The sequence below is a fragment of the Eretmochelys imbricata genome, chromosome 18 (assembly GCF_965152235.1).
Source record: "Eretmochelys imbricata isolate rEreImb1 chromosome 18, rEreImb1.hap1, whole genome shotgun sequence".
Classification (NCBI taxonomy): Eukaryota; Metazoa; Chordata; order Testudines; family Cheloniidae; genus Eretmochelys; species Eretmochelys imbricata.
Genome location: NC_135589.1, coordinates 8,631,162 through 8,654,287, shown reverse-complemented (window position 1 = coordinate 8,654,287; position 23,126 = coordinate 8,631,162). Strand labels below are relative to the sequence as shown.

General features: G+C 44.9%; 1 protein-coding gene across 4 annotated transcripts in view; it reads left to right on the top strand.

Annotated features, from left to right (window-relative positions):
* UBR4 (ubiquitin protein ligase E3 component n-recognin 4) overlaps positions 1-23,126 on the top strand; it is a 113,987-nt gene that overhangs the window by 42,828 nt on the left and 48,033 nt on the right. The window contains exons 43-64 of one of the 4 annotated variants that reach the window (XM_077837264.1): positions 512-739; positions 1,570-1,727; positions 2,998-3,169; positions 3,546-3,747; positions 4,741-4,904; positions 5,552-5,768; positions 6,174-6,390; positions 7,953-7,985; positions 9,222-9,285; positions 9,775-9,909; positions 10,576-10,750; positions 11,760-11,900; positions 12,341-12,462; positions 13,915-14,026; positions 16,577-16,704; positions 16,845-17,022; positions 18,011-18,115; positions 19,325-19,462; positions 19,953-20,127; positions 20,992-21,088; positions 21,578-21,685; positions 22,148-22,264. In XM_077837264.1, the coding sequence (XP_077693390.1) occupies positions 512-739; positions 1,570-1,727; positions 2,998-3,169; positions 3,546-3,747; positions 4,741-4,904; positions 5,552-5,768; positions 6,174-6,390; positions 7,953-7,985; positions 9,222-9,285; positions 9,775-9,909; positions 10,576-10,750; positions 11,760-11,900; positions 12,341-12,462; positions 13,915-14,026; positions 16,577-16,704; positions 16,845-17,022; positions 18,011-18,115; positions 19,325-19,462; positions 19,953-20,127; positions 20,992-21,088; positions 21,578-21,685; positions 22,148-22,264 (3,186 nt within the window). Of the gene's footprint in view, positions 1-511; positions 740-1,569; positions 1,728-2,997; positions 3,170-3,545; positions 3,748-4,740; positions 4,905-5,551; positions 5,769-6,173; positions 6,391-7,952; positions 7,986-9,221; positions 9,286-9,774; positions 9,910-10,575; positions 10,751-11,759; positions 11,901-12,340; positions 12,463-13,914; positions 14,027-16,573; positions 16,705-16,844; positions 17,023-18,010; positions 18,116-19,324; positions 19,463-19,952; positions 20,128-20,991; positions 21,089-21,577; positions 21,686-22,147; positions 22,265-23,126 lie in introns of all 4 variants that reach the window. The other 3 variants (XM_077837265.1, XM_077837263.1, XM_077837267.1) reach the window with 3 other exon arrangements.

Here is a 23,126-nt window from a genome sequence, read left to right as displayed (position 1 = left end):
AATAGACTGTTCACAGAAACATAAAAACAAAGGCCCACATTTTCGTAAGTGACCTCTTATTTTGAGTGCCCAACTTGAAATATTTAAGATTTTACTTACACACACACACACACACACACACTCTCTCTCTCTCTCTCTCTCTCTCTCTCTCTCTCTCTCTCTCTCTCTCTCTCTCACACTCTGAGGTACTGAACACCTGCATCTCCCTTTGATTTCAGTTGTGGGTGCTGATACTTCTTAAAATCTGGCCTTGATTGTCTAAAGTTAGACACTCAAAAATGAAGGTCACTTTTGAAGATGGGGCCAACATTTTCCCCTTTTCCTAACCTCACAAACACAAAAGAAAGAGGTCATTCGTAGTTCTGAGATTATCTTTATCTCCATATTATGGCACCTGAATAATCTGCCCTCCGGGATCCGCACCATTGTAGGAATAGTTCCAGTCTGTGTTTATGCTCCATTAGGAAGAGCTGTGGGCTCACTGCTAATTCCCTTCCCTCTCCTCCCACAGATCTATGACCTTTCCGTAGATGCTTTGAGCCCAACGTTCTATTTCCTTTTGCCAAGCTCCAAGATCAGGGATGTCACATTTCTGTTCAATGAGGAGGGAAAGAACATCATAGTCATCATGTCATCTGCTGGGTACATCTATACTCAGCTCATGGAGGAGGCGAGCAGTGCCCAGCATGGACCATTCTATGTTACCAATGTGCTTGAAGTCAACCATGAAGACTTGAAGGTAATGGTGGCTTTCCCTACTAACTTTTCTCTCCCTCTGCTCCTGATGGTAAGAAGCAGCAGTTTCTTTTTCTTTCCCCTGATCTAGATCAATGAGTGCACTTTTTTCTGCAGAGAGAGAAATTCTGACACTGACTCTGACACCACTTGGAGGGTGGTGGTTGAGGGGGAAGGTTGAAATTAAACCCGTTGATCCAGTCATCTACAAAATTGAGCATGGTTTCCATGGTTGGATCTGAAGTTATGCCCAGCAGGATTTCATAGCAGGAAGATGGTTGCAGAGCAGCGTTACTGTCGGTACGATGCACGGCTAATGGTGCATTAGCTAGAACGGATGGGATCATCCACCCTTACGCAGGGTCTGCTGAGACACAAGCCTTTTTTTGTTCAGTGTCAACGCTACTGTGGGCCTGGTGTGCCCCACCCAGGCTGGCTAGTTTAAAATATTTCCATTCAGCATCACTACCCCAGTCTGCTCTGAAATGGGGAAATAGAGGAACTACAAGCCAAGAGGAAAGCGCTTTTGGGAGCTGGAGATGAGGAGGGGTTGGCATGCAACATTCTCTCACACAGGTGCTGTCTCGTGCACTACCTACAGTCTGTCGGCGTGCAATCTCAGTATCTTATTCAAAAGTGTTTGGAGTATCTCATAGTGTGCAGCTTAGTAATGTTGTTGAAAGTTGCATTCTCAAAGACCTTTGCTGTGTTATGTGATAGGTGGAAGGGCAGATGTTGAAATATTGTACTTGTTCAGGAATTTAAAAGCCTGACCACTCTAGAGCTTTGAAGATGTGTGTTTAAATATCAGTGTTTTTTTCCTTGTCCCTACAGGACAGCAATGGCCAGGTGGCAGGAGGCGGCGTGTCTGTGTATTATTCCCATGTCCTTCAGATGCTTTTCTTCAGTTACTGTCAAGGCAAATCTTTTGCAGCCACAATTAGCAGGGCTACACTGGAGGTACAGCGACTTTTCCCGATCAACATAAAGAGGTGGGACTGAGGGGCTGCCCCCCTCCGATTTCTGTTTCTTATTAGCTACAGTGGCTGTTCCCAGTGAAAGATGCCAGCTTCCACTGCCCAAGGCTTTATGTAGAGAACCTTCCTGCAGTTGTGTTATCTTACCATTTTATATGTCACCTCCTGCTTCTACCCTCTCTGTTTGTAGAACAGTAAGACTGAAACTAAACCCAGCTGCTTTTGCAGTGGGTTGTATGTTTAGTTTGCTCACTAGGATTTCACAGCACACAGGTGCCTTCAGAGCAATCTTACTGTCTGAGTGCAGAGCTTCCAATGGTGCAGCAACTAGAACTGATGGGATTATCCACCCTCGCAGAGGCTGAGGAGCAGGAAGCCTTTGTTTCCATTTGGCACAAGCACTGCAGTGGACCCTGAGCATTGTGCATATAAAGTCTTACTTTCAGGCTCCCCTGAGGGAAACCAATCTCTTATGCTATAAAAATGGCAAGAAGAAAATTCTTCTATCATTTGTTCTGACAATCAGAGCTGGGCATTCAGGCCACAGAGTCACGCTAGCTTAGCATGAAGCAGATACCTTGCATTCCATTTCCATGAATATCAGATCCCAACATCTCCCTCACTCTAATCAAATGTGGCCTGGTCATTTTGCACAGGGGCTTTCACTTCTCTGAGAGTTAGATCTAAGTGGGGATTATGTTCTTGGGGAACATTTTCCTGTGCTTGTCTGTTTCCTCAGTGTTCATCACATGGCCACGGTGGAGCATGGAGCACTGTATCCACTAACACAGATGCTTTGCTATGAGACCAGTGCCCTTTTATTCTGTCTGCTAGAATGCTGACAAGTAATGTGGTGTTTTCCTATCACTCCCCTGCCAGCCTGATAAGAGAGCTCTCTAGTATAAGGTTAAAAAGATACTTCAAATCTGATTTAAGAGTAACTTTCATGTTTTTATGGTAGTGTCACTAGAATTTTATATACCAAACGAATGGGGAAAGATGTTAAAGAACAGGGCTGGGTGTCAGGACTTCTGGGCTCTCCGTGCTGCCACTGACTCAGCTGTGCAAGTTTTTGCACTTCAGTTTCCCCATCTGTAAAATGGGGATAATACTGACCTACCTCCCAGGGATTATCTGAGGTTGTTTTAATTAACCAAATACTTTGAGATCCTCAGGTGGTGATTTACTTGTCTTACTAGCTGGAATGAGAATTTTATTTATTTAGCTTGACTCCCCTTGCAGCTGCTTCTTGAGGTCATGTGAGCCTGCCCTTTTTTTCTTGCAGTTCAAATGGTGGGAGCAAGACCTCCCCAGCACTGTGCCAATGGTCTGAGGTGATGAACCATCCTGGGTTGGTGTGCTGCGTTCAGCAGACCACAGGCATTCCTCTGGTGGTCATGGTGAAGCCAGATACCTTCCTCATCCAGGAGATTAAAACCTTGCCAGCTAAAGCCAAGGTGAGTATTCTCTATCTTCTGCACTTCAAATTGACTTTCCTGTGTCTCTGTCGCTGCCATTTCTTCCAGGTTTCCCTTGCAGTGATGTATTACAGCAAAGTCGTCCTGGTAATAGCCACTAACACTGCACTTGAAAGTAGTGTTTCAATACACAAACTGACTTTCCCCAAACCCACCCATGTTTTTAAGGTGTTTTCGACCTCTGTTTACTCTTCTTTCTCCCTGCAAAGCCATTGAATCTCTTGCTCTATTGTAGCCTCTGTCGGCTTGAGTACCTGCCATCCCTGATACTTGTGTGACACTTATGTGACAAGCTTGTTCTCTGAGGCAGCAACTTCTCTGGATCTTTCATTTGCTGGTGTGTAACCTGTTTCAGATCCAGGACATGGTGGCCATCCGTCACACGGCCTGTAATGAGCAGCAGAGGACCACCATGATCCTTCTGTGTGAGGACGGCAGCCTGAGAATATACATGGCAAATGTGGAGAATACTTCCTATTGGCTCCAGCCCTCCCTCCAGCCTAGCAGTGTCATCAGCATCATGAAACCAGTTCGCAAACGCAAGGCAGCTGCGATCAGTAAGGCTGCTTTCCTTTCATATCTTGTCTAAGTTGCCAGGAAAGAAATTAACAATGGAATAAATACATGGTCTGTGACCTTCTCCCCAGAAATAGGATCCTTCACAATCCAGTGAAGCCCCAAGCAACTCCATCAAAATTTTCCATTTAACTTCCCTTTCATGAGGAACCTATAACTTTTCAAAAGTCTTTGCCCATCATTCAGAAGTAGGACAGCTCTCTTCATAAACATGATCATCAATGGGGGACTGGATGGCTAAGGGAGTTAGTAATGGAATAATGGAACCTTTCATTTCTAAATTGCTGGTTTGAATCTAGACTGTGTTGGTATTAAGCAGAATTCATTACCACCTAATGGTGATTTGAGTGTGTCTTGTCCCTAGTGGACACACATCCACATCACACAGTCTCTGCTACAGCTGGCCGCTTTGTCTGCTTATCAGAAAACCAATGACTGAATGAGTATGCAGATTGGATTACCCCCTCTTCGCTAGAGGCCAGCATGGAAGCACTTTGGTGGGATAATATGGGGAAGTGCATACTGCCACTGCCTATGCTGTACCTGTTCTGTAAAGAGAACTTCAGTCTTCAAGACTCGCCAGTTTAGAACCTTTTGCCAGCGCTAGTCACATTTTTTAAAAAATTCCCTAGTGTCTAATGTTAACCTGTTATACAAGGGTCACTACTGAAAATAGGATCGCATCACTTAGGCATTTGGCTCTGGTAATCACCTTACTAGTAAACACCAGGGTTGGGAGTTATGGGGTTGGCATGGGATTATTTTAATCTTTCAGCATGAATCTCATTTGTATGAGCTGCAGATAAGCTGAATAAGAGGACCTTTCCCAATTGAGCATGGCACATGTATCTCATAAATGCATAACTAATTAGAAAGTTATAGCATTCCCAAAAGATATGCAGTCAGTCTGCAGTTGGAGCACTCTAGCTTCAGCTCTGTGTCTCTTTTTTAGCCATTGGTGTCCTTTCTTTCAGCGACTCGCACCTCCAGTCAGGTGAACTTTCCCATTGACTTCTTTGAACACAACCAGCAGCTCACAGATGTGGAGTTTGGAGGCAATGATCTCTTACAGGTTTATAATGCCCAGCAGATAAAGCACCGGCTCAACTCCACTGGCATGTATGTGGCCAACACCAAGGTAAATCAGACACTTCGGGAGCTCTCTTAAGCGTTTACATAATTCTGTCATAAGGCTGCTGTGCTCTTCATCTGATCATGAGCAGTTGTTTTTAGAAGTGTACGTTCTCACTTGAATGACCCACTGCCAATCCTGGAGACTACTGGCCTAACCAACCCCATCAGTGACTAGAGGATGTTGTATACAAATTTTGGTTGGTCACCCAATCTGAGTCCTCGTAAGAGCCAGCTTGGCATCAAATTTACAGCCAGTCGTCTGCCACTAGGAGCTTTAGCTTTGTACCTCAGCTCTACCACTCTTTCACTGTTTTTGGTTTTCTTGGCCTTTTCTCTCCTTGACTGCTATTTTTCTCTCTGGCTCCATTCTTCTTTCCAACGACAGAGCATCCATCTTCCAAAATAAGTAGGCCTTTGAACCTCATTAATCTGCTGCTCCACCCAGTCCTTCCCAGCAGGTCCATGGGGTTGCTACTAAAGTTAGGTAGTGTAAGAAGACAATTCCCAGGAAACATTCTGTTCCTATCATGGTGTAAACAGACCATCAGCATTGCAGTGAGGTAAGGCACAGGCCTTCCCATTCCAGGGTACTCGTGGTTAGAAATACCCATCTTCAGCTTTCCCTTCCTCAGTAATGATTGTCGCCTGCAGCCTGGTGGCTTTACCATCGAAGTCACTAACAACAACAGCACAATGGTGATGACAGGCATGAGGATCCAGATTGGCACTCAGGCAATTGAGCGAGCGCCCTCCTACCTGGAGATCTTTGGCCGCACCATGCAGTTGAACATGACCAGGTCTCGTTGGTTTGATTTTCCTTTCACACGGGAGGAAGCCCTGCAGGCTGACAAAAAATTAACCATCTTCAGTAAGTCTTTGGTCTTGGTTGCATGCTTTAACTACCTGCAAGCTAAATGTGGGTGTCTGGGGGCTGTTCCACTTCAGCTGTTAGTGGGCAGAGGTTCCACCAGGAATTAGTATTACTGGGACATAGCCACGGTTCTAATAATCCTGGGGTTCTGTAAAGTAGCTATTTATAGTGGATCCAGCACCTCATTGCAGAGGACACGTGCTGCACCTCTAGTTGAGTTACAAGGATTCTGTGCTGAGGTAACATGGAGGGAAAGACATTAGAAAATAAGACCAAGCTATGTTTCAGAATGGATGAGTGCTGGGTAAATTGAGGGGCAAACCCTCTCGACTTGCTTGTTGGTATCAAAGAGAAGAAACCTCACTTCTGTGAACCTGCAAAAATCTCTCTTGCTCATTGCAGTTGGGGCTTCTGTGGATCCTGCTGGAGTCACAATGATGGATGCCGTCAAAATTTATGGGAAGACCAAAGAGCAGTTTGGCTGGCCTGATGAGCCCCCAGAGGATTTCCCATCTGCCTCAGTGAGCAACGTTTGTCCCCCGAACCTGAATCAAGGAAATGGTACGGGAGACTTGGAGTCTGCTACCCCTGCTGCTGCCAGTGGGACTGTTCTGGAGAGGTATCTATACATCTCTCTCTGTATATATATGTGTGTGTGTATATACATTGTTTCTATTTGCCTTTAAAAGTTACTAGTTATACTGGTGCCCTGGATGCACTTGTGTGTCATTCTTAGCTGGGAGCTTTTATACTGGTAATGAAGTGTTCCTCATTTTCATATAACGTGACAATTCTATCATGCCACCAAAGAGTCAATGTGCAACTCTTCCAAAATGGTTTCCTGCTGCTCCCCTCTAATCTCCAATGTGGAGCTGAGGATGGAGCTTCATGCATTCTCCTTCACATTACCAATTGAGTCTGTCTGCAGCAACCTCAACCAGCCTCAGATGGCTTCTGTCTTCTTGCCACCTTTTCTTCTTTAAATCTGGGATCCTTTTACAGCCACCAAAGATCACAAAAGTTAGAGGCTATTTGAACCTAAGCTCACTTCTGATGAGCTGTTTCTTCATTCCTCTTTTTAAGTTTCTGTGTGACATTGCCTGACACACATTCTCCTCTCCTCTTCTTTCTCTGTAGCAACTACTTGTGCTCGTAGGCCAGGGATTCCCACGCTTTTCAGTCTTGCAGTCCAACCATTATAATACTAGCTATTGCACGAGACCCTGTCCTGGGACTCATACAATATCGAGGTGCGGGACATGCCATGAACAGGAGTTGGGAGTGTATTTGGTAGAGGACAGAGAATTTCTGTTGCTTTCTTTTTTTCTACACTCAATTGTCTATCCCTGCCTCAGGGTCTTAGAGTCCGTGCAGCAGAGACTATGTGTGGCTGCAGAGCTAGTGGAGACAGAAGGCGGGAAAGTAAAATAAAGATAGATCAGATGACTCAGTGCAGAGAGAAACTAGTATGACTTAAAAACTAGCCAAATTCATTGCTGGTTTAACTTGACTGACTTCACTGGAGATGCACAGAGGTTAAGTGGCTCTTTGGAGGAAATTTTGAAAGGCCATAGGCACTTAAGTTCCTTTGAAAGTCACCTTTGAAAATCTACCCCGTTATATTTTAGCTTATCAGTACTTCTTTTTCTTTAGGCTAGATCTTTCCTTTCTCTCCTCTGCTGCCCTATCTCCACCAGGTGTCTCCCTCTGTATGGAAACTTGAGAAGTGGGACTATGTTTTCATAAAACTCAAAGCTAGACTGATCAAATAAAGTATTTTTCTTGCATCCACTTTATTTACTACAAAATTCCCAGCTGCCTGGTGACCCCAAAAATGGGCTATGGACCCCTCATTGGGAACCACTGTTGTAGACAAGAGGCAGTTTACTATGAAGAAGTTTGGTGTCTAGACTCTGTATCCTTAACCTAGCCTTCAGTAGTGCTTTTAACCACTTTGCTTGGCTTCTCTGTGCTAGATGGCCTAGAGCTCCTTTAATTTGTTTTGCTGTTAGGGAAGTGGTGTGCTGCCCAAATAGGAGGAGTCATGCTTGGAATTACTGTATATATCGCTCTCCCAGCTTCCTGACTCCCCATTTAATTTGCCTTTTGCTTAGAATGTGTTCTAGGTAGTTTTCTGTGAGCTTCACACATTTTTTTTTCTTTTTCTTTGCTCCCCCAAAGTTCTGAAACTGAGTCCCTAACCATCCTGGACCGGTTAGTATGCCATCCTTTTCTCAGCACGAATGAGTGTGTGTCAGAGACAGAACACATGATGTGGCTTTTGTTGACTGTTTATTTTTTTAAGTGATATCTGCTTCTTTACATTCTGGTCATTGCATGGCAGAAGATTTAGCAAAATGTAAAGGTGTGGTGGATTGAGAATTTCTGCTACATACAGTATAACTGTTGCCTGTTTGACACTCCTCAGCTCACTTTGTCCATCTTTGTGCCTCTCTTTTCCCCCCTTCTATTTCCCCACTGGTTTTGTGGACACATGAGGGGAAATAAACTGTTCAGTTGTTTCTGTCAGATAAGTGACCAGAGAACTTGCCCAGTCCTCATATTGTTTCTTCTACCCAGTTTTTAATCTTATGTTCTACTCTCTTTCCTTGTTCTTTATGCTGTGTCTCCTCTTCCCTTTCCCCTCCGGATCTGTGTAGCTTTGCCCCTTTTACGCTGTACGTTGTTTCTCTCTCCTGCTGTGTTGCAGTGCTCCTTTCAATGTGTCAGTTGAGCATTTTGGGCAGTCTCATTGCGAGGCATAGAGTAGTGCAATGAGGGAGAATTGGCACAAGACTGCAAGTCCTGAATAAGACTTTCCCTGTGGGCAAGCATTTTACTAATATGCCTTGCCCAGGGTCATAAGTGGTCGACTGAAGGCTCTTGGATTTGGGTCTCTTTTGTAACTCATGTTTTGGACATACCTAGTTGCATGCCTAGTTCAGTAAATTTTACTGCTGGAGCATTTGGGTAGAAACTCTAAATTGGAAAGAGTGCCCTCTGAAAATAGCAAGTGAGTAGAATCTTGCTCCCTTAGAAAAAGCATAACCGACTTTTCTCATGTGTCATACCAACCCTTGATCTGTAGTCATATGTACGTCTGTGGGCCATGGTGAATTGGTACTGTCAAGACAATCCAAGTTATCTCTGCCGCAGGCAGCATAAGGAAATGTTTTATCCTCTTTGGTAGAGAAAAGCCCCTGTCTTTCAGCTGTGGATTATTAAAGCAGTCCTAAGTTTGTCTGTGAGCGTGAGCCAGGTTTAACTCTGGTCTGTAACACAATGAAATGATATGCATGGTGCCTGTGGCAGGTTTTATCATGCTTTGATTTTGTACTTGGCATTTGTTAGCTGTTTCTGAGCTACTCATGACTGCAGCCTGCATAAAGCAAAGTGCTAAGGAGAGAAAAGGGTTGCTGTACTCAAGCCTGCTTTCCTTTCTCCCTTCAGGCTAGTAGTGAGTTCTTTAGAAGCACTGGAAAGCTGCTTTGCTGTAGGACCAGTCAACGAGAAGGCAAGTAACTTTCTGAATACATCTTGAGCTTTCAAAGATGCGGGAGGAGGAGTGAGATCAGCAGCAGCTCCTGCAGCCCTAGGGGCCTGATACCAGAAGAGAGCCGCATCCGTTTTGCTTAGAGCAGTGATCTGAAACTTGAGTTAGTGAAAAGCATTTGAAACTAGTTTTGAATGACAATTGGCATTTGCGTTTTATTGCTGGTGGGGGTTTTTGTGCTGCAGAGTGACCTGGTTTGTGAATACAGCAGGGTGGGAGCCCAGCAAACCGAAGAGGAACTTTCTTGTGTATAAACCTGAAACACTGTCTAAATAATAAAGGTAGCCTCATGTCAAAGCAATATTGAATCAAGGAGGAAACCTACATTCCTCGGAGGGGATGGTAATGTAAGAAGGATGAAGCAGGAGTGATTGAGAAGTCAGACTTGCATGCCCATAGCACCTTTAGTGGTACACTTACTGAAGGCTTTTTGTCTGTCCCCGGGAACAGGAAAAGAGCAAGGCTGCAGCCCAGGATCTGGCTACCATATTACTATCAATGCCAGCTCCCTCCAGCGTTCAGCAGCAAACCAAGAGTCTCCTGGCTAGCCTGCACACCAGCCGCTCGGCATACCATAACCACAAGGTAAGCTGTTTGAGGGTTTTCCAAGCCTGCTGTAACTACCCAGTGTCATGGCTGATGTACAAGATGCGCCCAAAGGGCATCTATTCTAGGCAACATGTGCCTGCTGGCTGTCTGCCTTCAGTTTCTGCTGCCTGCCTGTCCTTTCTTTCCATCAGAGAGTTCTGTAGTCATGACACTTTGAAGATTTTGATGTGAATCCATATTTTACATAAAGAGTAACTGTTAATCTGGGAGAAACACATGGGTATCTTGGGACATTCTGAAGTTAGTCTGCAAATTATGTCCTATAGGTCTGACGTCTGCAAGGCAACCAGGTTTGAATCAAATACCATAGAACAATATCAGGTAAATCATGGTTATACCTGAAAAATCTAGTCCTACCATAAATATGTAGACTACTGCATCGTCTAACCCAGTAAACAGCTGCAAATGGATACCCTGTTAAGTTTATATAGAGAAATGAAAATCCATTCTCCAAGTGGAATTTATTTGTCACTGAGTACTGCTGCTGACACATGTCAGCGATGGTGGTGAAGAGTTAACAGGGAATTCGCTTTTTACTGAAGGCTAAACTGTCCCATCTACTCCCTCCCACGCTGGCTCTTCAGACCTTTGCTGCTGCTGTTCCCTTATTTCTCTTTGTCTTTAATAATCCTTGCTTTGCAGGATCAGGCCTTGCTGAGTAAAGCCATCCAGTATTTGAGCTCCTCCAGCAAAGAAGGGAAGGACCTGGACCCTGAAGTGTTTCAGAGGTTGGTGATCACTGCTCGCTCCATCGCTATTATGAGGCCGAACAACCTGGTCCATTTCACTGAGTCAAAGTTGCCACAGATGGAAACAGGTGGATAAACCATTGAATTTCTATTTTTGTCTGTCTTGAACTTTCCCTTTGGATAGTTGTGTATATTTTATGTTGTTTTGTATGTGCAGCTGCTTTATATAAGGGCTGACAGTTCCCATATGCATTTTATCCTCAGTGGTTCATGAGTGACCAAAGAGATTTCAGCTCACTGAGATGTAAAGGCTCATGTGTTGTGTATTCTCTCTCCTCTCTCCCAGACTTTTGGGGTCTGCTGCCATCTGTTCTATATAGACGTTGGGTAGTCATTGCTGGGGCATCTAATTCAGAACATGTCATCGCGTGGTGCTGGTGGCAAGTGTCCCAGACTAGATCCAGCACTAAGGCTTTTAAAGGGGTCAGCTAAGGCTAAAAAAAGCCCACTGTTACTGGCCTGGGGGAGGCAAAAGTCTGTCCATCCCCCCGCTCCTCCCCAGCCTCTAGCAGCTACTGGAATTGTTGAAGTTGGGAGAGTTGGGGCTTTAAATGGGGTCCCGTTAACATACAAAATTAAAAATCAAGTAGAAGTGGTAGGGACAGGTCTATGAGGATAACATTCATTAGACATTTGGTAGCTTTTCTGACCAAGGCATTAGCTGCCTTTCAGCAGTAGTCAATGTAAAATTAACCCAGTGGTGCCTTGGTTGCTAACAAACCCTCTCCCCTGCCCTGCCACTAGTGATGGCAAGCTTAAAGCTCAACTCTGACAGTGAGAGATGTCCAGAAGATCTTGTGTCCACTGACAGATAGCTGGGGAGTGGGGAGGCAGGGAACATGCAATGTCTCAGATTATTTGGGTCTCAGGCTATTTAGAGTATTATACGTCGGTATAGAAAAAGATAGGCACCACTTCAAGCTCATGACGTGAGTTCCAGATTTAAATTAATTTTTCACGTTTTCCCCCGTTGCATAAAACAGTGGTTTGAGTGTTACAATTTTCCTGACTTTCTGTGACCAGAATCCTGCTTTGTGAGTCTGTGTGGTTCTGATGGTTACTTTTCTGCCTTCACAGAAGGAGGTGAAGAAGGACAGGAAGCCCAGAAACACTCTGAAGGAGATGGGTGTAGTTTTATCATCCAGCTGGTCAACCATTTCTGGAAGCTACATGCATCAAAACCCAAAAATGCCTTCCTGGCTCCTGCCTGCTTACCAGGTATATTAAAACTGAACCTTGTCATTTGCCAAAGTGAAGCTTGTGTATTTTTAAAGTAGCCCATCTGAAATGAAGCTTGTAAAGGGATAAAATGTTTTGATATTTGCTTGCGTATTTCCCTGTTAAATTATATGAATAAATGCCGATCTAATGCTTTTATATCTTGTACAAATACAAAAAGCATAAGAAGTGACTGCGTACATACCTCATCATAAGGATGGAAGTTTTTGCTGGTGTTGTAATGTTTTCCAAGTAATTATATTTTTTACACTATTAGGGAACTTGTCTGTATAAACTTCTTTTGGTCTTCATGTTTTATTATTTTTTATAATGCCAACAGTGTGCTAGTCTGTTTGCAGACAGGTACAAACAAAAGAGCCCTTCCTGAAGCGCTTAGTCTACATAATAATTCACAATGCTACACTCTTGTTCCTATTTAGGTCTGACGCATGTTGAAGCCACAGTCAATGCTCTGGTGGACATTATCCATGGATACTGCACATGTGAACTGGATTGTATCAATACAGCATCCAAGATCTACATGCAAATGTTACTCTGTCCTGTACGTAATCTTTCTGTCATTGTTTGCTGGTTTCTTCTGTACCACTGACAGTGTGAGGAGAGTCTAACACAGGCAGGGTGGTAGGAGAAGGCTAGTAGTGTGTGTGGTGGAGGCTGTATGGTCAAAGCCCCATGTACTCTGTAGCAACTTCTGCAGTTAGCTTCTACAGTCAGGCCCCTAGATTCTGTAACTCTGGATATTCTGTGGCAGTCTCAGATACATTATAAAATGGAGGTTCTTGTTGAATTAAATGTGACTATGCGAAGCGCAATCAATGCAGTATCCCTGGTTTTATTTAATTTTATATTACATTCCATTTGTTCTATTTTGCCATTGACTTAATTTTATCGAGAACACAACTGACTTTATGGAAACTGGCAGGAAAGAAGCTGAAGTATTTGGCAGCTGGGGCTTTTGGCTCCTGGAAAGGTATGAGAGGTGGTTTAAGCACACTAGCTGTTTTGGCTATGATCAGCAGTGAAATAGATAAGTGACATTTTAATCGGTACCCATTATGTGTCGTAACTGGGACAGTTCATAGAAGCTCAGAGGAGCTATTGTTTCACACTCTCTACAAACTCAGACGTACTGAATTGTTTTTATACTCGTTTCTTGTTTTTAAGGTCATCTTTGCAACCTTAAGGGCTAGATGCTTTTTTTTCTAAATGAAACTTTTAGAGGCGGATACCTGATTTGTGATAAAACTCTAACACTGAAATCATAAATTACTCAGGACCCCTTTTATAGTATGTCCTTGGTCAACCTGTGAATTCCCAGTTTTCTAAAAGCAGCCATCTGTTAGACCGTCATCTGATATCCAACAGTATTGTCCTTTGCATAATATGGGAGGGGTGTTGGGGCAGGAGAGGCTGAAGACCTCTGTTAGAGATTTCATACCAGTTCAGCATGCCAATGTAAAGTTAGTCACTCCTCACATTCCCTGTGATGAAATCTAGACATTGTAAGCTCAAAGTTGGTAGAAAAAAGCACAACGTAATATATGCATGGGCAGAAAGAATGTTTGACCCGATGCTCAAACCACAAAACTGACTGCTGAGGAAATGTGCTTAGGAGCAGGAGGCAGACATAGTATGAAAACATCCTATGCATTTAGCACAAGGAATAGTGGAACTAGATCGCCTGTACTATTGGCATCAGTTGTGCCAGAGGGTGGTATTATAAAGAAGTAGAAATTAATGGTCAAGAATAGTGGTTGTAGTGAGGGAGAGAGTTTATACTGTATGCTTGCCATGGGGTAGCATGGGATAGATGATCATCATTGCCTTAGGGAACAGTGTAAAGTGTTACAATGGGGGAAGACAATAGCTGTGCTGTATGTTTGCATGATGACTAATAGAGAGTCAGCTGGGTATTTCTTAGGTGGATTCCTAAGGACTGTTAATATACAGTTAAAACAGGAGAAGGTTCATGACCAGTCTGTTTACATTGTAGGATCCTGCAGTGAGCTTTTCCTGTAAACAAGCTTTAATTCGAGTGCTTAGGCCAAGGAACAAGCGGAGGCATGTGACGCTGCCATCTTCTCCTCGCAGCAACACCCCCATGGGTACGCATAGCCTTCCTCTCTGCTTTTGACTAATCTGAACCACCTTATGCACAATAGTTCATATAAGATCATGTGATGTGAGCTCATCCTTAGCAAGGGGGGAATCCAGTCCTTTAAAAACAACTCGCAAACCTGATTTCTCAAACTGGCATCCTGTGTAATGCTACGTAATGTAATGCCGTGTAATGCCCCCACTTAATATATAGCTCCACACAGTTTATCTAGTCTAGACTGCGATAGTGAAGACTGTGACAACATTTCTGTCTGTACTTTCATGGGTTTAAAAGTTGGCCGTAAACTTTTGCTCCAGGCTAAATTAGCCCATCAGGTCTCCATCCAAGAGAGATATTTTTAGAACTTAATGTCTGGTGGAAGGTGCCATAGTAGAGACAGAAGTATCTGATCTATGGCTAAATGGAGGACAATGCAAGTTTTCTTCCCACCATTGTACCTCTGCCCTATTTTGGAGTAGCCACAGCTATGTAAAGAGTGTGTATTATCTACCCATCCAGTTCTTGGTATGTATGCTGAGACTAGAACAATGACCACCCAGACAGCCAATTTATTTCATGTAGCCGGGGTGGGGAACCTTTTTTTCTATCAGGGGCCATTGACCCACATCAAAAATCAGTCTGGAGCCACACGCAGCTCCATGGGGCTAGGAGCAGAGGGTGCAGAGGCTCTGGTCTTCCCTAGGCTCTGGAGTGGGGCCAGAAATGGGTACAGGGCGTGGGAGGGGGCTTCAGGCTTGGGCTAAGGGGTTTGGGGTGCAGGAGGTGGTGTGACTCCGGCTGGGGGTGTGGGCTCTGGGGTGGGGACAGGATGGGATGGGGTGCAGGAGGGGGTTTGGTGGGAGCTTGGGTGCGGGAGGGAGCTCAGGGCTGGGACAGGGGGTTGGGGTGCGGGTGGGAGTGCAGGCTCCGGGAGGGAGCTTGAGTGTGGGAGGGGACTCAGGGGGTTGGGGTGCGGGCTCCGGGCTCCGAGAGGGAGTTTGAGTGCGGGAGGGGGCTCCAGGCTGGGGTAGGGAGTTGAGGTGCAGGAGCAGGTGTGAGGTACAGGCTCTGGCTGGGAAGCGCTTACCTCGGGTGGCTCCCGGGCGGCGGGGCTAAGGCAGGCTCCCTGCCTGCCCTGGCTCCGTACTGCTCTGCTCCCTGAGGTGGCCGGCATGTTGGGCCCCTAGGTGGAGGGGCCAGGCGACTCTGCCCATGCCCACAGGCGCTGCCCCTGCAGTTCCCATTGGCTGTGGTTCCATGCCAATGGGAGCTGCGGTGCAGGCGCTGGGGGTGGGGGCAGCACGCGGAGTTTCCGTGATCGCCCCTCCGCCTAGGGGCCGCAGGGACATGCCAGCGAGCCAGCGCTTGCAGCTACAGCCCTGCGGAGGGACGCCAAGGCTCGGGATGTTCGGCCCGTGGTGTGGAGACTTGCTGTAGGCCGGATGAAAAGAAGCCTTGGGCCAGAGGTTCCCCACCCCGATGTAGGCCAAGAAACAGTGATCAGAACAATTAGTCACTGCCAACCTGGATGGATTTGAACTTGGTGTAAGACTCTTCCCCTCCTCCCCCCCCTTCCCAATTATCAGTCCCCTGGCCCATCCATGTGGGTTTCCTCTTCTGTATGCAAGAATAATATTTTCCAAAAATGTAGGCAAGTGGGGGTTGGCACGAGGGATTTTGGAAGTTCTCTCTTCTTCCCTCAGCTTTGTGTAGCTCATTTTTCAAAATCTGAAGTTTTCTTAGATGGATTCCTAAGGACTGTTAATATACAGTTAAAGCAGGAGAAGGTTAATGACCAACCTGTTTCCATTGTAGGATCCTTCAGTGAGCTTTTCCTGTGAGCAATTTTTTTCTTCTCTTCCACCCTAAAAGCACTGTATTGTGCTGATTGTCCTGGCTGAGGAAAGCTGGACATGGCTTCCTCCAGGATTTGGCCAGGGAGTTGCCACAGAGCAACATGAGTTGTTCCTTTTTATGATACCCTGCACCTGCAAGGACTTAGCCTTTTCATTTTGAGGGTGAGACAAAACCTGAGTCTCTTTTACACCTGACTTCCCCAAGCCAGCCTGTTAGTCTCTTTATAATTGAGTGACCTAGGAACAGTGGCATTGAGAGGTTGGGTTTTTTTTGTTTTGCGTTATAGAACTTTCCCCTCTTCTCCCTCTGTTCCTGGGGGTCCTCTGCATCCCTGAAGACGAATCTTTGCATTCACTCACCTTGAGGCTTCATGTCATTGCCTCCCCTCGCAACCGAGGATGACTGTACAAAAGTCCCTATGGAGTCCTGTCAGGGCTGCTCCTTACCTAGAGGGTGTACAGCTTAGAAGCACTCAGGTGCTGAGCATTCTACCTCAGTTACAGTCGTCTCAGTCTTTGCCAGCCAGCAGAGCAAGAGAGTGGGAAAATACCCCGGGTCTCCCACATCGCAGAGCAGAACTCCGCCGTTACAGACACCGCTGGTGTGTTGGTCAGCATTGGCCACTGCTCCACACATTAGCATGGAGAGAAAGGGATGAGGAAAGGGTGTGTGTGTTAATGGTATTTTTGTGGCCCAGGAGATAAGGACGATGATGACGACGATGATGCAGAAGACAAAATGCAGAGCTCTGGGATAGCAAATGGCGAGCATATTCGAGAAGAGAACCAGGAGCAAAGCGAGGTGGATCACGGGGACTTTGAGATGGTGGTGAGCCCAGAGTTCTTTTGTTTTGGAGTCTGCATTTTAAAAAGCACTTAGGTTTAGTTTAATTGCTGTTGTTCAACCCTAATCTCTCTATTGGATGGGGGTGATCTGGTAGAAGCTCTGTCTGTGTTTCTTCTCCTTAGTCTGAGTCAATGGTGCTGGAGACTTCTGAAAATGTGAATAATGGCAACCCTTCTCCTCTGGAGGCTCTCCTGGCTGGAGCAGAGGGATTCCCACCCATGCTGGACATTCCTCCAGATGCAGATGATGAAACAATGGTGGAACTAGCCATTGCCCTGAGTCTGCAACAAGACCAGCAAGGTAAGATGTTCATGTTATCTGAGACAGATTGGAATCCCAGTTTCAAAGGGCCTTAGGGATTTAGAAACCAGTCTTGCATTGAATTCCCTATTTGAGATGGGCACTTAATTCCCTAGAACCCTTTTGAAAAATCTCAGCCTACCTGACTTGTAGGCTGCATAAGAAATTTGAGGCAAAGTTGGAATTGAACCAAGATCTCCTGACTCCCAGTCCAGTGCCTTAAAAACAAGATCATCCTTCCACTCCCAAATGACCATTGGGTACAGTGAATTGGAACTGGAGCAGATGAGATCTGTTAAGCCATGAGAGGCAATACTATTCTTAAGGGATGGGGCAGATGTTGGTTATGTGTATTTTTAGCTTTTGTTCACATACCTTTGTATCCTTGCCAAGTTGTCACAAAGAGCCTTTGTGGAGGAAGTGTTCTCTAAGGAGGGATTTGAATGAGCAGTGGGTGGCCAACTGTCACAGGAGAAGAGGCAGATTGCATCAAGTATAAGAGCTGGCATGAAAAGAAATACATAGATGACTGGGGAACAGTTGGCTGAGGGGCTTGTGCAGAACAGAGCCAGCAAGATGGAATCAGGACATGTGGTGATAAATGTAAATCAGCTTAAAGGGTGTCCATTGTGTGTTACCTTGAAGGTATTCAAAGCATAAGGCTGAGTCATACTGAGAACTTGTCTACACGATGCCTTAGTCTGCACCAGCTGGCCCGTAAATTCAAACGAGCACCAGCGTGGCGTGCACTAACTGGCCCATGTGGACTCTATTCCCTAGTGTGTGTTCATCTTATGCTATTTCAGAACAGTATTACATTAGCCTGCACTTGGGAACTTTCCGTGCACACCAGCAGGGTCCATGCAGTGCCGTTAGTGCATGTCATACTGGTACTCATAATTTACACCCCAACTTGTGCGGACTAAGGCACTGTGTAGACAGTTCAGGGATTTACTGACAGTCAGTGTTGTGTGCTCACCTCTCACAGGGAGCAGCAGCAGTGCACTTGGACTACAGAGCCTGGGACTGTCTGGCCAAGCCCCCAGTTCTTCATCTCTTGATGCTGGAACTCTCTCTGACACCACAGCATCAGGTAACTGTTCACAACAAGGTATTAAATTCTCTGTGGGCATCTTGAACCCTATAGCTGTACTGCCTGCACTGCAGTACCTGCTGTAGGCCACTTAGTCATTTTGAATACAGTTTTGCCAAGCGGTCACCATCGTTGGGTTCTTTGCTTTAAAAATGAACCATCAGCCCCAGAAATCTGGAGTTCAGGAGGAAACTTTTCCAGCAGCCTGCGTCCCAGGTTGCACAGCTAAAATGTAGATTGTCGGTGAAACCCAAGAGATCAATTGGATTCTGTTAGCATTCTGCTTCAGAGCTCTTGTGAATTTTTCAGTTCTGGAAGAGCACCTCTGCTCAGTTCAGATACTTACACTTAAAAGGTATAATGGCAGGTCTGATATGGCACATCAGCAGCTCAAATTATTAGGCTTTCCAGAATTTTTTTTTTTTTTTTTTAAATTAGGAATAGTGAACACAGCATATTTCTTTAACCCTTTTTGGTCTGTCTCCAACCACAGGGCAACCCTTTTTAAGAACCTGTTCTCCATTGTTTGTGAACAAAAGCTCATGCACACCATTTTTTGAGCACTACCACTTGTTCTAACAGATGATAGTTGATACTATTCATTAAGCGTGCAATTAATCCTCACTTATGCATGCAGATATTGGATTTAAAGCAATGCCCGAAAAGAGGGATGACTGTACAGTGATGGAGGCTCGTTTGTGGCCCCTGGAGAAAATTTGGCCCACGGTTTCTAACCTAAGAAGCAGAGCAGAATTTGCTTCGAAGCTCAAGTATCGAGAGCACTACTATTGTAGTTTGTTTCAGATGCGTTTGATAGTGTGTTATGTTCCTCCTCTGTTCTGAGGGGTTTTAATCCGAGTGCAATTATAGCAAGAGATTCTTCCTTCATATAGTAGAGCTGCTGAAGTAACTTTCGTTTAATAAGCAACCAAATGTAACTCTTCCCAGTGCTTGATAATCCCTTGAATTGGTGGGGACGTTTTCTTTTCTGTAGCTAGACCCCCCAGACTTCTCATGACACCTGTCTAGTCAGAGCTGTCCAGCAGACCCGAGAAGTAGTGAGGGACATTTCCATATCCTCTTGATTAGTTAATGAAAATAGACACAGAAATCTTGAGGAGTCACTCTTGGCTTTTCTCTAGAGCATGCTCTTTTAGAGTTGAATAAAGACGGTGTTTTTACTTGTAACAGCTCTCGTTACTCTCTTAGCTCCAGCATCTGACGATGAAGGCAGCACAGCGGCAACAGATGGCTCTACTCTTCGGACTTCACCAGCTGACCATGGCGGCAGTGTGGGCTCGGAGAGTGGTGGCAGTGCAGTGGATTCGGTGGCTGGCGAGCACAGTGGTAATAACACGTAGTGACTTATTTGCACAGTGCCTTCATGTTTGGGGCACTATTTAGATGATTGCACCGTGGTTATTTTATAACGGTGTCTGAGAGAGACAAGAATATTGTTTGACAAAAAGGAGCAATTCTTTAGTGCATGGTAAGGGGATATGGACTATCGTAACGTTCATCTCCAAAGTGCTTTACAAACTCCATATGCAGGATTCATTTCATAAGTTCCCTGTATTGGCTCCATTTCATTTAAGCTCTTGCTTTGGGTGAAACGTATATAATAAAAATCGGCCATTCACACACTGCTGCGATACAATGTTAAAATAATTGGTACAGAAACAAAGCTCCTTTGGTCTTTGAAGATACCCACAGACACCATTCCCCCTTCCTGAATCCAAAGCACAATTATCCCAAATGGTCATTCAGCTTTGCAGGTTGCTCTGAGGCATAGTGGAGATCGTGTTCAGTTGTGCTCATGTCGTCTTTCCTCCTTCAGTGTCTGGCCGCAGCAGCGCGTATGGCGACGCTACAGCTGAGGGCCATCCAGCTGGGCCAGGCAGTGTCAGCTCGAGCACTGGTGCCATAAGTACCACCGCAGGGCAGCAGGAAGGGGACGGTTCAGAAGGAGAAGGCGAGGGGGAAGCTGAAGGCGATGTCCACACCAGCAATAGGTAAGGAGCTTTATTTTCCCATGAAGAAATAGATCAGAGGGGACCCACTCATGTGCCGTTGATGTTACGTTGTCATGGTGGGGAAATGGACCTAGGAGATAATATAAATCCATAGAGAATAATGAACAGCTGTGATAGAGATCAGAGGCCAAAAGTCCACCTCACTGGTCTCCAAAATTATTGTGCATAGAGCAAGCCACTGTTTGCACCCATGCATCTGTCATTCTGACTAGTCACTTGTGTGTCCCATGAGACTTTGTCTGTGGAGTTATACTTGCAGGGATGAACAATCTGAATGGTAGACTAATACATCTAGTGAGCCACTCACTGAAACTTAAATCTTGGTAACATCTGACGTTCAGTGGGGAAACATAATGTAGGCTGCCGAGGATAGTGTCTGTCAAGCATGCGGTACAGTCTTTTTAAAACAAAAAAACGCAGTCTGCAACGATCCCACTGCAGTTTCTCATTGCCTTTCCCCTTCTTCTTTGACCTGGCAACAGATGATCAATCAGTTTCCCAGGGGTGCCTTCTGCAGATTGGAATAGACTTGTGACACATGTCCCTGGTCAGTTTCATTCTGCAGGTAATTGTGCTGGGAAAAGCACGCTAAAGCAGAGTATTAATTTAATTCTTCCTCTGATGCCAGAGTTGCTTTTGCTTTTGACATTACTTGCCTGTAAAAGGCATCTCTGGCATCTGTGATTTTACCTTTCTAATTTGGTCAGCTCAGACTTGTCAGGAAGTGAATTTTTGCTAACGTATCAGGGTGTCCCATTTGTAATGCTTTTGGGTTTCACTTTTATTACAGGATGTCTTAAATTTAATTGCTTCATGACTGATTCTTGATATCTAACTTTCTAGACTGCACATGGTCCGTTTGATGCTTTTGGAGAGGCTGTTGCAAACCTTACCTCAGCTGCGTAATGTTGGAGGAGTCCGTGCCATTCCTTACATGCAGGTAGCTTACTGAGGAAAGATCAAGAGACCCTGTTGTTTGGTGGTTAACAAATATCTGACAATTTTTTCAACAAAATTCTGTGTGTATATTTTCCATCTTCCTCACCCCACCAATCAGATCATATTACAAGACCTTTCTAGTTAGGTCTTGCAGACCATTCGTTATACTGTTGTCTCATAGGTGGTGGTCTGTCCCCATGAGTTTTTTCTAGATTTATACTCTACAGATTGCTACTCCCCTTTACCATTCCTTTTCTCTTACTAATATGTCTAAAACCCTCTCGAGTATCCTTATTTACTTAGGAAGACATGGTCTTTGCTGACCATACCAAATGTTATTGTTCAGATGTGATGGTATAAGCATGATTCATGGAGGAGAGAGTATACGAGTCTGGGATTCCTCTGTGGGGTGTTCTATGGAGGTAATCCATCTCTCTCACAGTCATCATGGAGCCTGACTTCACTGCCTCTCCAATTTCTGTGTTTCCAGGTTATTCTGATGCTCACAACAGACCTAGATGGCGAAGATGAGAAGGACAAGGGTGCTCTAGATAACCTTCTGTCCCAACTTATCGCAGAACTGGGCATGGATAAGAAGGTATAGTGGTGTGAGCAAACACTTGCAGCTTGCTAGAGCTCATGGGTTGGGTCCCTTCCTATGAAGGGGCATTTGAGGCAGAGGAGTTGTCCAGGGAGCAGTGGGTTTGTTTTAAATAGCCTTGTTCAGACATTTTATTTCACTTGCTTTACTTTGTGAGGAGGAAAATGTTACTGGAGTATAACACTCCGCTGGTAGGGCTGGTATCAGTAAGTCAGCATGAAATGTAGTTACAAATTGTTACCTTTTTATTCAAACTCTTAAACCTGGCTTTGGCAGTGATCTTGAACATCCAAGTTTATTCAGTATAGCTGTATACTTTGGGGTTTGTGCTACCATCAGCACCAGGGTGATTTACACTAACATTCATTGTTGCCAGGGCATCATTTATAAACAGGTTCCCAGGATCTTAGAGTTGGAACATAGCTGTGTAAAGTGACTGATCTCTCTCTCTCTCTGCAGGATGTGTCTAAGAAGAACGAACGTTCTGCCCTGAATGAAGTGCACTTGGTGGTAATGAGGCTGCTTAGTGTGTTCATGTCCAGGACCAAGTCAGGTTCCAAATCTTCCATTTGCGAGGTACAGTCTGGCACCTTTAAACTTTCTTTGCAAGGGGGCTATGCCTTCAGGAGATCCCGTCCTTCACCGGGCGAAGAGTGGCTGGGGGGGACTCTCTGGAATGGATATTCTGGAATGAAGGATGACTGGATGTGCTTTGGTGCATCCTTGTGGGGAGTGTACAATGTTGCTGCAACTTGGTACCCTGGAAAAAGACCCCTGCTGGAATTAAAGAGGGGAAACCAGCAGGACAGTGAGACTGGATAAGTTTGTTCCAGTGGCAGTTGCTGAGTTAGATTCCATTGTTGATTTGGAGTAAAGGCAGCAGATAACTGTATTTCTTAAACTGGCCTAGCAAGATTTACTTAAACCATCTTGGCACTGAAGGAGTTAAAGGGGATTTGTAATGTGATTATTGGAAAGCAATATGCTGCTGTGTCAACGTAAAAGTCGCTAAGAGGATTCCTTAGATATTTGTTGCTAAAAGGTACAGTAATAAGGCATAAAAACAGTATGTGTGGTGGGAAGGAGATTAATAAAGAAGCATAGAGGTTAAAAATTTAGTCTGAACTGCATCAAATTTTAATAAGCTTATGAGCTGTGGGGTTTGTTTGGATTTACAGGGCTGCTTTAATAGTTTTATTTACAGTAGCTTTTTCTGTAGCCTTTGTTATTCGCTTGAGCTTCCAACAGAAATCAAAGCTCATCGTCGTGCAGAATGCAGGTGGAGTAAGACCTGGGTGGGGCAGAGCCTTTGAGCGGCATCTGCAGCAGTGACTTTTTCTTGAGCAGCGCTCACCCCCAGCTGGCCAAATCCCAGATAAACAAATAGAAATCCCAATTTGAAAAAAAAAAACCAGCTAGTCTTCTAATCCACAGCTCA